Raw genomic sequence first — 13,325 nt, forward strand, 5'->3', positions numbered from 1 at the left:
GGCCGCGCCCGAGGGCGCCAACCCGGGCCTGACCCCGGTCGAGGGATGCTGGCGTGAGGCGCCCGCCATTCTGCCTCCGCCCCGCTGTCTGCCCACGCTGTGGGGGTCCTGGGACACCCTGTGTCCCTCGTCAGGTGGGGAGCACCCCGATAACAATGACGACGGCCACACCCGACTCTTCCTGGGGTCCTGGCAGGCAGGGCAGGGGGGGTCAACAGTCGGGATCACAGAGCAGGATGTTCCCGCCCTGGCTCTGCTCGCGCCAGCGGGGTGACGCTGGGCTCCCTCTGTGCCCCCTCTGTGCCCGTCTCCCCTTCTGTAAGACAGGAATAAGAGTGGTGCCTGCCTTGTTGGCTTATTCTGAGCGCTAAAGGACTCAGAATGCCACCCAGAACAGAGCACGTACTTGGCACTGTCGTCAGTGGGTGGGCATCAGCACTGTCCCCTTCTTACCCGTGAAGAAACTGAGGCCCAGAGAGCTGTGGTCCCTGCCCCCGGTATGCCATTGCCCCAGGCTGCCTCCTGCAGGGCGCATGGCCGTGCCCACGTGGGTGAGCACGGGATCCTGGCAGCAGCGGGCACCGGGGACGCCCAGACCACGTTGTCCAGCGTCGTCAGGTTACACGTATTCTCAAAGGGCGGGAGAATGGGAAGAGGGGCCGCACCGCGGAGCGATGACAGCGCAGCCTCTGGAAGCAGGTGCTGTGCCCATCCAGGGAGCTCTGCAGGGGGCCTGGCGTCCCAGCCTGGCTCCACCATTTCCTGGCTGTGTGACCTCAGGCAAGTACCTAAGCCTCTCTGGGCTTCAGTTTCCTCAGCCGGAGGATAGGACTAGTGATAGTGCCCATGCCTGAGGGTGTCAAGAGAACTGAATGAGCTAAGGTGTGTAAAGGGCTCAGCCGGGCACAAGGTGAGTGCTCGTAAGAATGCATTATTGGCAACGTCTTTACAACAGCAATAATAGCAATAATAATAATGATAATGCTATTGTTATCTGGGAAAGCATGGCCACGACAGCTGCTGTAAGCAGGCTAGGGTAGGGTCCTTGGGGTGGAGAGGGAGGAATTGTTTCCTGGCTGGCCACTTTGGGAAATCTGATGATCGGGTTTACTCATAGTAGGTCTTGTGCAGATCAGAGGGACTGTGCTCAGGGTGCTGGACCTGAAACCACCACCCGGACCCCCGGTCCTACCCACAGACCCGCCGTCATAGTGGGAGGCCGCCTGGGGCTGCCCTCCCTGCTGCCCTGGGTCAGGCAGGACAGGCCAGGACTCGGAGGTGCAGTTGCTTTGTGGGGCTGTGGACGCAGGGGCTGGGTTTGAACCTGGGCTCCCCTGCTGACCAGCGGGTGACGTTGGGCAAGTCCCTTGACCAGCGTGAGCCTCAGGCTCCTCACCCCACTGGGGGATGGACTGCTGCGTGCATCAGTGAGATTAGTGGCACCTGAGCAAGGACTGCCCACAGGATGCACTCAATACCTGGGCATTTCCTACCCGAAAAATCGGGGTGGTGGTGGGGAGAGATGGGGAGGGGAGACTTTCGCACTTGAAGTTATGAAACAGGAACAGTTCCAGATCTGCTCCTTTTTGGGGGCTCACCTGCTTGCATGCCTCTTGTGACAGGGAACTTCCTTCCTCCCAGGGCAGCTCACCTCACTTTAGATCATGGGTTGGTAAACTATGGCCTGTGGGCCAAATCCAGCCCACTGCCTGCATTTGTAAATAAAGTTTTATTGGAACACGGCCAGGCCATTTGTTTGCATGTTGTCTGTGGCTGCTTCACACCACAATGTCAGAGTTGAGTGGTTGTGACAGAGAACGTGTGCTGCCCCCTGCTTTGGATGGCGGGGTTATGGAGGGCTCCTGGGTCCCCTGTCCTCCCCAGTGGCTGTCTCAACGGCTGGCCACTTCATCCCTGCCCTCCTGCCCCTGCAGTCTCAGTCGCTGACCGCAGCTGACACCGTCAACATGAGCGTGATGTGCCAGGAAGGGAAGCGGTGGAGCATGGTGATGAGCCAGGCCTTCAAGCCCTTTGAGAACCGTGAGTGGCGAAGCCAGCGTGGGGCTGGGGCAGGTCAGGGCCCCCTTTCCCTGCCTTTCCCTCTGGGATCCTTCCTGCCCTGGTCTCTCTCCCCACCAACCCCCACACTCACATCTGACCAGCTCACTGCCCACTGCCCTGGGCATGAAGTCCTGGCTCCTTACCCTGGCATTCAAGGCCACTCAGGATCCAGCCCCAGCCCTCCTCCCCGCACGCCTCCTCTCCGGCCTGTATTTCTGCTGCAAAGGCCAGACTCGCCTTGCCCGTTTATGCCTCTGAGCCCTCGCGTATACTGGTCCCGCTGCCTCAAAGGCTCTTCCCACCTGGAAAGTTCCCACTCATCCTTTAAAGCTCAGTGACGAGTCACCTCTCCCAGGAGGCCTTCCTAGACTCCCCAGGCCTTTGTACCTCCTCTTTCAGGGAATTTATGTCCTGGTTGTCACTTCCTGGTGTAGGCCTGTCTCCGTAGCTGGGCTGTGAGCTCCTTGAGGGCAGAATGTCTGCCACCCCTGTGTCTCCTTTCTGAGCACCCAGCACTAGGTCTGATTAGGACAATGCTCTGGGAAGCTTTGTTGAATGACCAAGTGCCTGCCCCCCACGCCCGACCTTGGGGACCCTCTCCAAGGAAGAGGTGGGATAGAAAGTGAGATCCAAGCAGGGTTCAAAGTGCACCTGCCTTAATTGGATGTGATCTGACAGGTGGACCATTTAACGTACCTGAGCCTCAGTTTCCTCGTTTGCAAAATGGAAATAATCAGAGTCACCTACTGCCCAGGCTTGTAAGACATCTTTGAGCCCAGGCACAGAAACTGCTTAGCGTGACGTCAGGGCTCGGTAAACATCCACTTACTATTTGTGCAGTTCTGTAGGGCCTCAGAATTATAGGAACTGAGATCAATTTACCTTCAGAACCATAGAGTGTTATGATCATCACATTTAGGATGAGTGAGCCGATCCTCCTGAAACTCTTCGGTCAGTGCTAAGAGCAGAGGACGGCTGCCCTGACTCATCCCTGCAGCAGACACTAGGTCAGGTACCAGGGGATGTTCCGGGCACCGAGGACAGGGCAGGCAGCGAGTCCCTGCCCTCAATGAGCTCACAGTCTCGGAGGGAGACGGGAAATGAGCAAAGACCCAAACCATGTATTGGACGTGTCAGGTGGTGATGAATGCTGGGAAGAAAAATAAAACGGGTGAGGGGCTGGAGAGTGGTGGGTGGGCAGGGCGCGCTTCTCCGCACAGGCGAGGCTAGAGCGGAGGCCTGGAGGAGGGAGGGCGGGGCTGAGTCTGGGGGTGTGGCGGGCAGAGCGCACGGGAGGGGGACGGGCACGTGGCGCATGGCCGCCCAGCGCCGGCGTCCTCTCCTCCCTACATCCTGTCTCCAGTCCGCCTGATGGCCCCGGTCTCCCTTCAAGTCAGCCACATAGAGACCCGCAGATGCAATGTCACCTGGGCCGTCTCCCACTCCTCCCACTACATTGAAAGCTACTTGGAGTTTGAGGCCCGGACACGGTCCTCAGGCCAGAGCTGGGAGGTGAGTACGTGGCCCAGCCCCACCTGCCCGGACCTCTCCGTCCTGTTCCGGTCCCTCCCGTCCTGTTCACAGTCGTCTCAGTGGGGCCACCTCTGTCCCAGCGGGACAGTGGGCGCTGAGTCCCCCCACCCCCGCGCTCCTTCCGTACTGCACACTCCCTCCACGTGCCCCTCTGACCCCGGGGATGCAGCTGGTGGCAGATCCCAGGCTGACGCCAGGGCAAGAGGCAGGCAACCGCCTACCCAGTGGATTCTGGGGAGCCGCCCCTCCGCACTGCAGGTCCAGCGGCTCCGTGTCCACGGGCATCCGTCGCTTATTCATTCCCTTACTCGTTGCTTTATTTGCCCCGTGGTTCGCTCCACACGTATTCGCTGAGCACCTGCTCTGTGACGGGTGATGGGAGAGTGGGGGGCGACACGGCAGCCGCCTGCTCGCGGGAAGCTCTCCTTGCAGAGGCATCAGCAGGAGACCACGGGGTGTTGATCAGTCCCATCGAGAATCTGAAATGGGCAAGGCATTGGAGAGTGGCCGGGGCAGGCTCCACCAGCCTCGGGTGGCCAGGGGAGGCTTCTCCGAGATCTGGGCGTCAAGAAGGAGCTGACCCTGCAAAGACCTGGGGAGGGTTTTCCAGAAAGAGGGACCGGCCACTGCAAAGGCTGAAGGCTTGAGAGGTGGTGGCAGCTCAGACCTGGGGCCGGAGGGGAGGACAGAAGGGGAGGGGTCCAGACGGTTCTGGAGGCAGAACCAGCTGATTGGCAGACAGCGTGGGATGTGGGGAGGGGGGAGGGGGAGGGGTTTAGGACAGCCCTGGGGTTTGGGGACCCAGCAACTGGGGGGTCAGGGAGCCTTTGGGTGGGAGGGGAGGGGGGCTGTGGCAGGTGCAGATCAATGAGGGTGCTGCTTTGCTCAGCCTCCCGGCCCGGCCACAGGAGGCGTGGTGGGCAGTGGGGACCTTTCTGCCCTGACAGCCCCGTCTCTGCCCCAGGAGGCACCCCTGCTGACCATCAAGCAGAAGCAGCAATGGATCTGTCTGGAGACCCTCACCCCAGACACCCACTATGAGCTTCAGGTGCGTGTCAAGCCCCAGCAAGGTGACCACACGGTGTGGAGCCCCTGGAGCCAGCCCCTGGCCTTTAGGACGAAGCCCGAAGGTACTGGCAGGCAGCAGGGTGCGGAGGGGCTCCGGCAGGAGGGGGTGGCCGGGGCAGGGGAGGGGCTCTGGCAGGAGGGGGTGGCCAGGGCGGGGAGTGGGGCTCTGGGAACAACTGGTGGGGGAAGAGCTACCCTGCTCCTCCCTCCTGGGGGGTGCAGTGTCCATCTCCCTTCTTTATTGGCACGGGGCCCTTTGCAGATGGGAACCGGGGCTCAGTGAGTGGGCGGGACACACCCGTGGCCTTGTGAGTTGCGGGGTTGGGCGGAACAGCTCTTTTCACTTTTTTCCACCCTGAAACCTCAAACTCCTGGTTTCTGCCAGGGCTGGGGGTGGCTGCTTTTGCCTCACAGCCTTATCTGTAAAATCCGCACCGTGACCCCAGGCAGGGCCGCTGTGATGAAGGCACGCCATGCCCTGTCACCTGGGACGCGGCAGATGTGCTGGCGGCCCGTGCATCAGCACCTCACACTTGGAGTTCTAGCTCCAGCGAGCCCTGGGCTCTCCACGTGGTGCACAGAGGAGGGTGGAGGGCAGCCGGGTGGCGCTGAGGTTGTGGCCCCGCCAGGTGGGCCCACATTATTAAAAGGATTTGTTTTGTAAAATTTGGATTCGGTCAAAAGGCAGCACTTAAGGATCCAGAAGGCCACATGTGGCCCCAAGGCTGCATGCCCACCCCGGGATGTCATTTCATGTGAGCATCAAATCTGGCTTCCCAGAGAATTGGAGCAGAACCCAGGCAGCAGCCCGACCCCGAGTCCCTGGGCACAGGCCTGCTGGCAGAGCCGGAACAGGCAGGGCGGGGCACCGAGCTGGGGCAGGGCGCTGAGCGACCCGGTGGGTGGGGGCCCTTCTCTAACCCTCTCCTTGCTGCTCCCCCTGCCAGCAGCCCCCAGGAAGGAGACTCCGCCCCTCCCTTGGTTCGGCCACGTCATGGGCTTTATAGGTGCCTTGGGCTTCATCATCTTAGTCTACTCGCTGATCCACTGCCGCTCCATCGGGCCGTGGTAAGAGAGCTCTGCCCTCCCTCTGTTCCCGTCTGACACTCTCGCACACTCGCGCCGCCTTGCAGGGTGAGGCTCTGCGCCGAGCCCGCCCTGACACTCCTGCGCTTGCCCTGCCCTCCCGGGAGTCCTTCCTGCCCGGCGCCCCCACAGGTGGAACCCCAGGGAACCAGCCCAAGGGAGTGGGTGGTGAGGGAGCCCCTGGGTCCTGCCTAGAGTACTCAGGACTTGAGGATGTCGAAGGACGGTAGCAGTGTACAGTCGTCCCCCAGTGTCCCCAGGGCCTGGCTCCAGGGCTGCCTGAGGACACCCAAGGCCAGTGGATGCTCAAGTCCCTGACACAAAATGGCATACCTGGTGTTTGCACATAGCCGGTGCACGCCCTCCACATGCTCTAAATCATCTCTAGCTCACTCTCAACACTCAGTACAATGTAAATACTATGCAAGTAGTTGTTATACTGTATTTTAGAAATTTGTATTATTTTTAATTGTAGTGTTGCTATTTTGGGTTTTTCCCCCAAATATTTTCAATCTGAGGTTGGGGGAATCGTGGACGCAGAGCCCTCAGATGCAGAGGCCTGGCCGTGCTGGGAGCAGGCAGCAGGGAGGGGAGCCCTGGCTGGGGGTGGCAGGGGGAGTTTCCCCGAGGAAGTGATGATTCTCTTGAAATCCGCAGGAGCAGCTCGGCAGGTGGGGCGGAGGGGAGGGTGACATCCCAGGCAGGAGGCAGCATGTGCGAAGGCCCTGGCAGGAAGGAGGGAGGAACATTCCAGGAACGGGGTGCAGGGAGGCTGGTGTGGCGGAGACCAGAAGCGGGTGGGGACAGGGCTGAACTTGAGCCCGACCTGTGGGCGGCACTCAGGCAGGTTGTCCGCAGGAGCGGGGCGGGCTCAGCTTTGCTGGCTGTGGCTCTGGCCCTTGTGTGGCCAGTGGCCTGGCGCAGGGCAGGGTGGGGAGGAAGTGACGCTTCTCCCCAAGGAGCTCCCGCCCCTCTCAAGAGGAGAGACGCACTTTGCGTTTGCAGGTGTGCCCAGGTGCCCCGTCTCCCTCGACTCCATGGCACCGGAGGGTGGGAGTCAGGGGCCTCCATGCCCTTTTAACCGATGCCACTGTGGGCCAGGGAAGCCAGCTGACTTGCCCAAGGTCACACACACAGCGGTGACACGAGGCTGGGGCAGGAATGCCACTCTCCTGACCCCGGTCCTGGAGTGGTGGCTCTGAGCGGTACCCCAGAGCCATTTCCCTCTTTCTCCCAAGAAGACAGGCATTCCTCTCCCCACCCACGTCCTCCCAGCTCCCGCGGGCCCTCAGGGAAACCTGCTCCCGCTGAATACCTTGCTCCCAGACAAGGGGAGGGACCCCGCACCCGCGTGACTGCAGCAGCCTCCTCACTGCCCAACTCAGTGCCATCACCCTTGCTCCCCTTCAGTCCACGCCTAACCGTGTCGCTCCCGTTTAACACTCTTCAGAGGCCGCCCATCCACCTGGAACGCGCCCTGGCCCTCGAGGGCGTCCCTGTGTGGAACCTTTGTACAAATCAGAAAATGGCGTTCCCGTCTCCAGGCAGCGGCATATAGGTCCTGGGTGCTCGACTTGGCGAGTAGAACGTGGGCTGCAATTCAGCCCCACTCACCATCCCCATCCCCCAACGCCAAATGGCCTTGGGCAGTACACAACCTGCACCACCCTCCATGGCAGTCCTAGCTAGGCCTGTCTCCTCCCTCCCTCCCCGGTTCACTCTCCTCCAGCCTCTTCCATCCCTGACTGCTCTGGCTGTGCAGCTCCTCCCTGAGTGGCAACATTGCACACTTGCTCCGTGTCTTCCCATCAGAATGGCAGCGCCTCGAGAGAAGCGACCTTCTCTGTTGGCCACCCTGTGCCCAGCGCCCAGCACAGCGCCCTCCCATGGCGGGCACCCTGTCAATATTGGCTGCATAAATGAAGGAGCGTGGCATGGCTCTGTGCCCTGCCTCCCACCTGTGGGGCAGATGGCAGGACACCTCGGCCCTTCCTGCGCTCACCCTCCCTCCTCTCTTCTGTGCAGGCTGAAGAAGGTTCTGAAGTGTCACATCCCAGACCCCTCCGAGTTCTTCTCCCAGCTGAGCTCAGAGCACGGAGGCGATCTCCAGGTAGGAGGCTGGAGTGGGGGACGGAGGCGGGCCGTGGTGCAAGTGGGGTGGGAGGCGGCGTGGGAGTAGCCAGTTTTGTGCTTGGTGAGAAGAGACAAAATGCTGAAGCAAGCAGCCTTCTGGAAGGTATGGCACCTTCCCTCTGAGCCAGATGCCTGGGTTCTAATCCCAGAGCCACCACTTCCTGGCTGCGTGACCTCGGGCAAGTTACAGAACCTCTCTGTGACTCAGTTTCCTCACCTGTAAAATGGGGAGAAGAACAGTGTTACTATGTGTATTGCCCTGAGCAGTCTGCCGGGCACAAGTAAGAGCTCAGGGGACCCTCGCTGGAACTACTGTCACCAGTCTGCTGACCCCGAGGGGCTTGTCATCGCAAACCCTCTCCACCCCACCGCCTGCGCGCACAGGCTCTGTGGGGTCAGTACTTCCCCCGAGTCTGCCCAGAATTCCCGGGCACAGATACGAACAAGTCCTCTAGCCACTCGAGTCACAAAGCACAGACTCATTTTAAAGGTGCAGGCCCACAAGCGGTAACACCCGAACTCCATTGCGAGGTGTCGTCTCCACCCACCCCCAGCCTACACCTGCTCCAGGAAGGAGCCTTAAGAGGAGAGCACAGTGGGGGCTGCTTCTAGCCCTCTGGCCCCACTCTAGGCTCCCAGGATTGGGAGGCGGGGGCAGGGGCAGGGGCAGGAGGAGTGGTCAGGGGCTGGAGGCCACGCCAGACTCGGGGCATCCGCGGTCAGCTTTGCAGTTCTCCATCAGGACTGATCCAGGGCCCCTTCTGGAACTCTTTGGAAAACTCCCAAGACTAAGGCTCTCTTATCTATGGTATTCTTGATGTGGGGGAATGTATCTCCTTAAAATTCTTCCCTCGGCCATGAAGGTAGTGAGGTCCCCATCGATACAGGCATCCAAGCAAGCCTTGGGTGACCATGTGTCAGAAACCTGGCAGAAAGGATTCCACCATCGAAACCGGCTAGAAGCTGGCACAGGTGCATCCTCAGATCCCTTCCAGGTTCAAGGCCTGATTCTGTGGGCCTGGGTGGGCTGGGGTCTTTTCTGCAGAGCTGCAAACTGTTCTGTCTCCCCACAAGGTCGTCCTGGGCCTAGACGCTTGCCCTGGCCTGGCATGAGGAAGGTGTCCCGAGAGGCCCAGAAGGCATGATGTGGCTGAGGGTTGGGGCTGGTCTGGAGGGAGCCCCCCTCTCGCACCTGGGACCCCGCTCCCGGCCACAGGACCTGCCACCGTGTGCAGGGACCGCAGGCATGTGCGTGCCGAGTGGGAGTGTGGTGAGGGGCATGAGCCGCTCCGGGGCCCCACGCAGGGCCCTGTGGGCAGAGCTCAGGCCCAGGAAGTGGCTGACCACACACAGCCCAACAGGGCCCGTGGGCCCCTGGGTGCCGGCGCTGGCCACAGGCCCGGCCTCTCCCTCTTCTGGCTTCACGCTCTGGCGGCCGCCTGGCGGTGGCCTCTGCCCGTGCTCCAGGGTGGCCAGCCTCGCTGACCCACACTTGCCCTCCCTTCCCAGCCGGCTGGCGGTCGCTCTGCCATCGTCAGTGTGCCCATTCTGTCTCCCCCACGTCCTGGGCTGGGGCAGGGGCGGATTTCACGGAGCCGTGTGCACACGTGTGTGCGGGCGTGTACAGGGAACAGCCGGCTCCGCCCCAGGGACTGCCGTTGCGGAGGGGAGCCAGGGTGACGCTCTGCTGGTCCGTTGCTCCACCTGAAACGCAGACCGGACGAGGAGCTCAGGGCGTGCCGAGGGCCCCCGGCACAGAGGGCAGGCGGGGCTCTCCACTCACCACCCCACCTCTGCCGTGCAGCCTGCATTTTTCCCTGTGCCAGGCGTCTCCACGTTCGTTTTCTTATTTGACATCTCCCTGGCGACCCAATAGATAACAGGGAGGAAGTCAGAAAAGAGGTGGCTGAGTATTGTGGAAACTGAGGCTCAGAGAGGTGCAGTGGGCAGCCCGAGATCACACAGCTAGTAGGTGCCAGGGCCGGGGCTGGAGACCGGCTCATCCCGCTCCTTACCAGGGCTCTCTGGGCTCCCGAGCAGCCAAGACGGGCTCTGGCCGGCACTTTCCTCTCTGTGCAGGGAGGGCATGGGGGGTGCAGGGCACGGGAGGGGCTGGTGAATTGGGGGCCATCAGCTCCCCACAGAGATGTTTCCACCGCAGCAAGCAGGGACCTGGGCCCAGCTCTGCCACCAGCTAGGCTGCAACTGGGTCTCAGACACGTCCCTTCACTGGGCACCCAGGAAGTGAACAAGAGGTGCTCAGGGCCCCTCCTGCCTTGGCGTTGGTCAGTTGATTCACACGTTCGTGCAAGTCCCCACCAGACACTGAGGATCCTTTCCTTTGCTGTGTCCCCATCACCTAGAACAGTGCCAGGCTCACAGCAGCACACAGGTGCTGGCAGCAGGTGCGAGGGGGGAGTGTGGGGTATAGTCAGGGAGGGCTTCCTGGAGGGGGAAGAGGAGTTAGGAGTTTTTGTTGAGTATGGAGGAGGCCCCCACTCACCTCCTGCCTTTCTCCTGGCAGAAGTGGCTCTCGTCGCCCTTCCCCTCGTCCTCCTTCAGCCCTGGGGGCCCCGCGCCTGAGATCTCCCCGCTGGAGGTGCTGGAGCGGGACGCCAAGGCCGAGCAGCTGCTGCTGCTGCAGCAGGACAAGGTGGCCTCGCCCCCGCCCTCCGCCGGCGGCCACTCGCAGACCAGCTGCTTCACCAACCAGGGCTACTTCTTCTTCCACCTTCCGGACGCCCTGGAGATCGAGGCCTGCCAGGTGTACTTCACCTACGACCCCTGCACAGAGGAGGAGCCTGAGGAGGGCGCGGGCGGGCCTGGGGTGCCCGCGTGGCCGCCCCTCCCGCCCCTGCAGCCTGTGTCGGGGGAGGACGATGCCTACTGCACCTTCCCCCCCGGGGAGGACCTGCTGCTCTTCTCCCCCAGTCTCCCTGGCCCCAGCCCCCCAAGTACTGCCCCTGGGGGCAGTGGGGGTGGTGAAGAGAGGCTGCCCCCCTCCCCGCAGGAGGGGGTCCCCGGACACTGGGCCCCTCAGCCCCCCAGGCCTCCCACCCCAAGAGCCCCCGACCTGGCGGATTTCCAGTCCTCCCCAGAGCTGGTGCTGGGAGAAGCTGGGGAGGAGGTCCCTGTCCCCGATCCTGGGCAGGGGGCCGGTTTCCCCTGGGCCTGCCCTCCTGGACAGGGCCAGGACAGAGCTCCTTCCTCCCACCTGACTCCAATCACTGATGTCTACCTGTCCCTCCAAGAACTCCAGGATCAGGACCCGGCTCACTCGGTGTAGACAGATGCCCAGGGGTGGGAGGCAGGTGGCTGCCTGCTGTTGCACCAGCCCTAAAGGGGGCCCAGTTGCCTCCTGGACGTCTCCACCCAGATGGCCCCCAGCCCCGCACACTCGGCCCATCCACCTCCAAACCTCAGTTGCTGCTCCCTGGTCCCGCTGCCCAAGCCAGGAACTTCGGGGTGGTGGGGGCAGTTGACTCCCCACCTCCCTGTTTAATCACGGAGCCCCACGATCTTTGTCTCTGGAGCATCACTCTGTGCAGCCTGCAGCTACTTGCTGACATGAGTCCTTGTGGCTCTCCAGGGTCTTCGCCTCCACCTCTTCCCTGGGTTTCCTGGCCTGGCCTCACCCTCTCCCAACCACCCTGCACAGGGCAGCTAGAGCGTGCTGTCCACGACGCAAACATGGCCATGCTCTCCCCCAGTGGAAAACCCTGCCGTGGCTCCCCTCTGCCCTCAGCACCACTTCTTGGTCTGGCACTTGCCCCTCCAGCACCGTCGGGACATTCCCTCCGGAACCCTCACAACAGTCCTCCTGAGCCACCTGGAGCTGCCTCACGCTCCCCCGCCTCTGCACCTGTTGTTCCCTAGGCCTGGTGTGCCCTCGATTTCGTCTAGGACAAGCTCCCTTATCCTTCAAGCGTCGGGTCTGCTTCCCCTGGAGGGAAGCGCTGCCTCCCGTGATGTGCCAAAACGACCAGCATCCGTGCTGGAAGGAGAACCTCTCAGGGTCCCAGGAAGGCTGGAGAAAGAGGATCTGTCACTTCTCCCTTGGGATCTCTTAGACCCAGAATGCTTGGCTGCTGCATCCTTGATGTTATCGCCTAAGTACGGATGCAAATCCCCTCGTCAAGCGGATACCTGCTGGATCTTTCTGCAATGCCTTCACACATGCATGAGGGAAGCGGCTGGAAAGCAAACCCTGGGGTCTGAGCAGCCCAGGCAGCAGCCCCTTCTAGTGGCAGGTCCCGATGCCACCAAGGCAAGCCCACGCTGGGCCCCTCCCGCTCCATCCTCCCCCAGAGGGGCCTCCTCAGAGGGGCCTCCTCTGCTGGCGCACCGGCCTCCAGAAGGGCGGCTGCACAGGGCAGGGCCCCAGTGCGTTCCTCGGAGGACTTAATGGACCCTCTGGCCCCACCCTGCCGGGCTCTCTGCACCGGGCTCCTTCACGCAGAGGTGCGGGGCCCTGCATGAGGGTTCCGCCACCACCCCTCCACTTCTCTTCCCTCTGCCCCGAGCACTGATTACGGCGGGATGGCTGTCACAACCTGCCGCCCCAGAAAGGTGCGGACTCAGGCCCAGCTAGCTCTGACTCAGGAGTGCTCAGTGCCTGCACTTACAGGCCCTGCGCCCAGCTAATTGGGCGCCCGACCACAAGCCCACCCATAGGCTGACCAGCAGCCTATGAAGTGGCTTGGCACGAAGCTCTGTCCAATCAGGGAGGCCAGACCTGAGCTAGCCAATCAGATCACCTCTCAGTCTTGGGCATTTGGACTCAGGGAGGCCCCTGGGAACAGGTGCTCGTGACCAAGGACCCCAGGAAATCGTAGGCAGGAGCTGAGCCACGTGAGCAGGGGACCCTGGACTCCCCCAGTAGAGAGAAGCTCCCTCCTACGGCTGAGGCGCCACTGGTCATTTGGTCAGGATTCCTGTTTCCCCGATGCCCCAAATAAACGCCGCTTTCTACAAGTTGCCTGAGTCTCGGGTCCTTACCTTGGAAAGGGCTTAATTACCCGGCACCACCTGCCATAGGATGCCGCGTCTTCCAGGCCGCAGGGCTCCGCGGTCCCAGCCTGCCAGTCAGACCCGCGCCGCGTGCGCACGCCTTTGCTGTGCGTTCTGGGGCAAACTACCAAACACCTCTGCAAGTCAGTGTCCCCATCCCAAAATACTACCTGCCTGCTTCACTCTGAAGAGTGCTCGGAGGGTTACGTTTCTCAGGTCTTGGTCATTTATGAGACATATACATATATATATATCTTTTAATGAGCTGGGTGTACTACCTTTGTTGTTATTTTTCTAATATTTTTCTTTAAATCAATTTACTTTTTTGTTTAAATGCGTTTATTTAAGGAAAAATCTTTATATTGCTTCTGTAAATGGGAAAACAAATTTTCACTATAACTAAAAGGTACCTGTACAAAATAAGTACAATAAAA

General features: G+C 61.3%; 1 protein-coding gene across 3 annotated transcripts in view; it reads left to right on the top strand.

The window, feature by feature from the left end:
* The window catches only part of IL2RB (interleukin 2 receptor subunit beta), a 33,370-nt gene extending 20,251 nt beyond the window's left edge, over window positions 1-13,119 (top strand). For 2 of the 3 annotated variants that reach the window (XM_076007009.1, XM_012787138.3), the window contains exons 5-10: window positions 1,935-2,040; window positions 3,425-3,573; window positions 4,559-4,724; window positions 5,610-5,730; window positions 7,774-7,858; window positions 10,406-13,119. In XM_076007009.1, the coding sequence (XP_075863124.1) occupies window positions 1,935-2,040; window positions 3,425-3,573; window positions 4,559-4,724; window positions 5,610-5,730; window positions 7,774-7,858; window positions 10,406-11,167 (1,389 nt within the window). In that variant the 3' untranslated portion in view covers window positions 11,168-13,119. The remainder of the gene's footprint in view (window positions 1-1,934; window positions 2,041-3,424; window positions 3,574-4,558; window positions 4,725-5,609; window positions 5,731-7,773; window positions 7,859-10,405) is intronic. The other variant, XM_012787139.3, reaches the window with a different exon arrangement.
* Window positions 13,120-13,325: the final 206 nt, after the last annotated feature.

The sequence above is a fragment of the Microcebus murinus genome, chromosome 10 (genome assembly GCF_040939455.1).
Source record: "Microcebus murinus isolate Inina chromosome 10, M.murinus_Inina_mat1.0, whole genome shotgun sequence".
NCBI classification, from domain to species: domain Eukaryota; kingdom Metazoa; phylum Chordata; class Mammalia; order Primates; family Cheirogaleidae; genus Microcebus; species Microcebus murinus.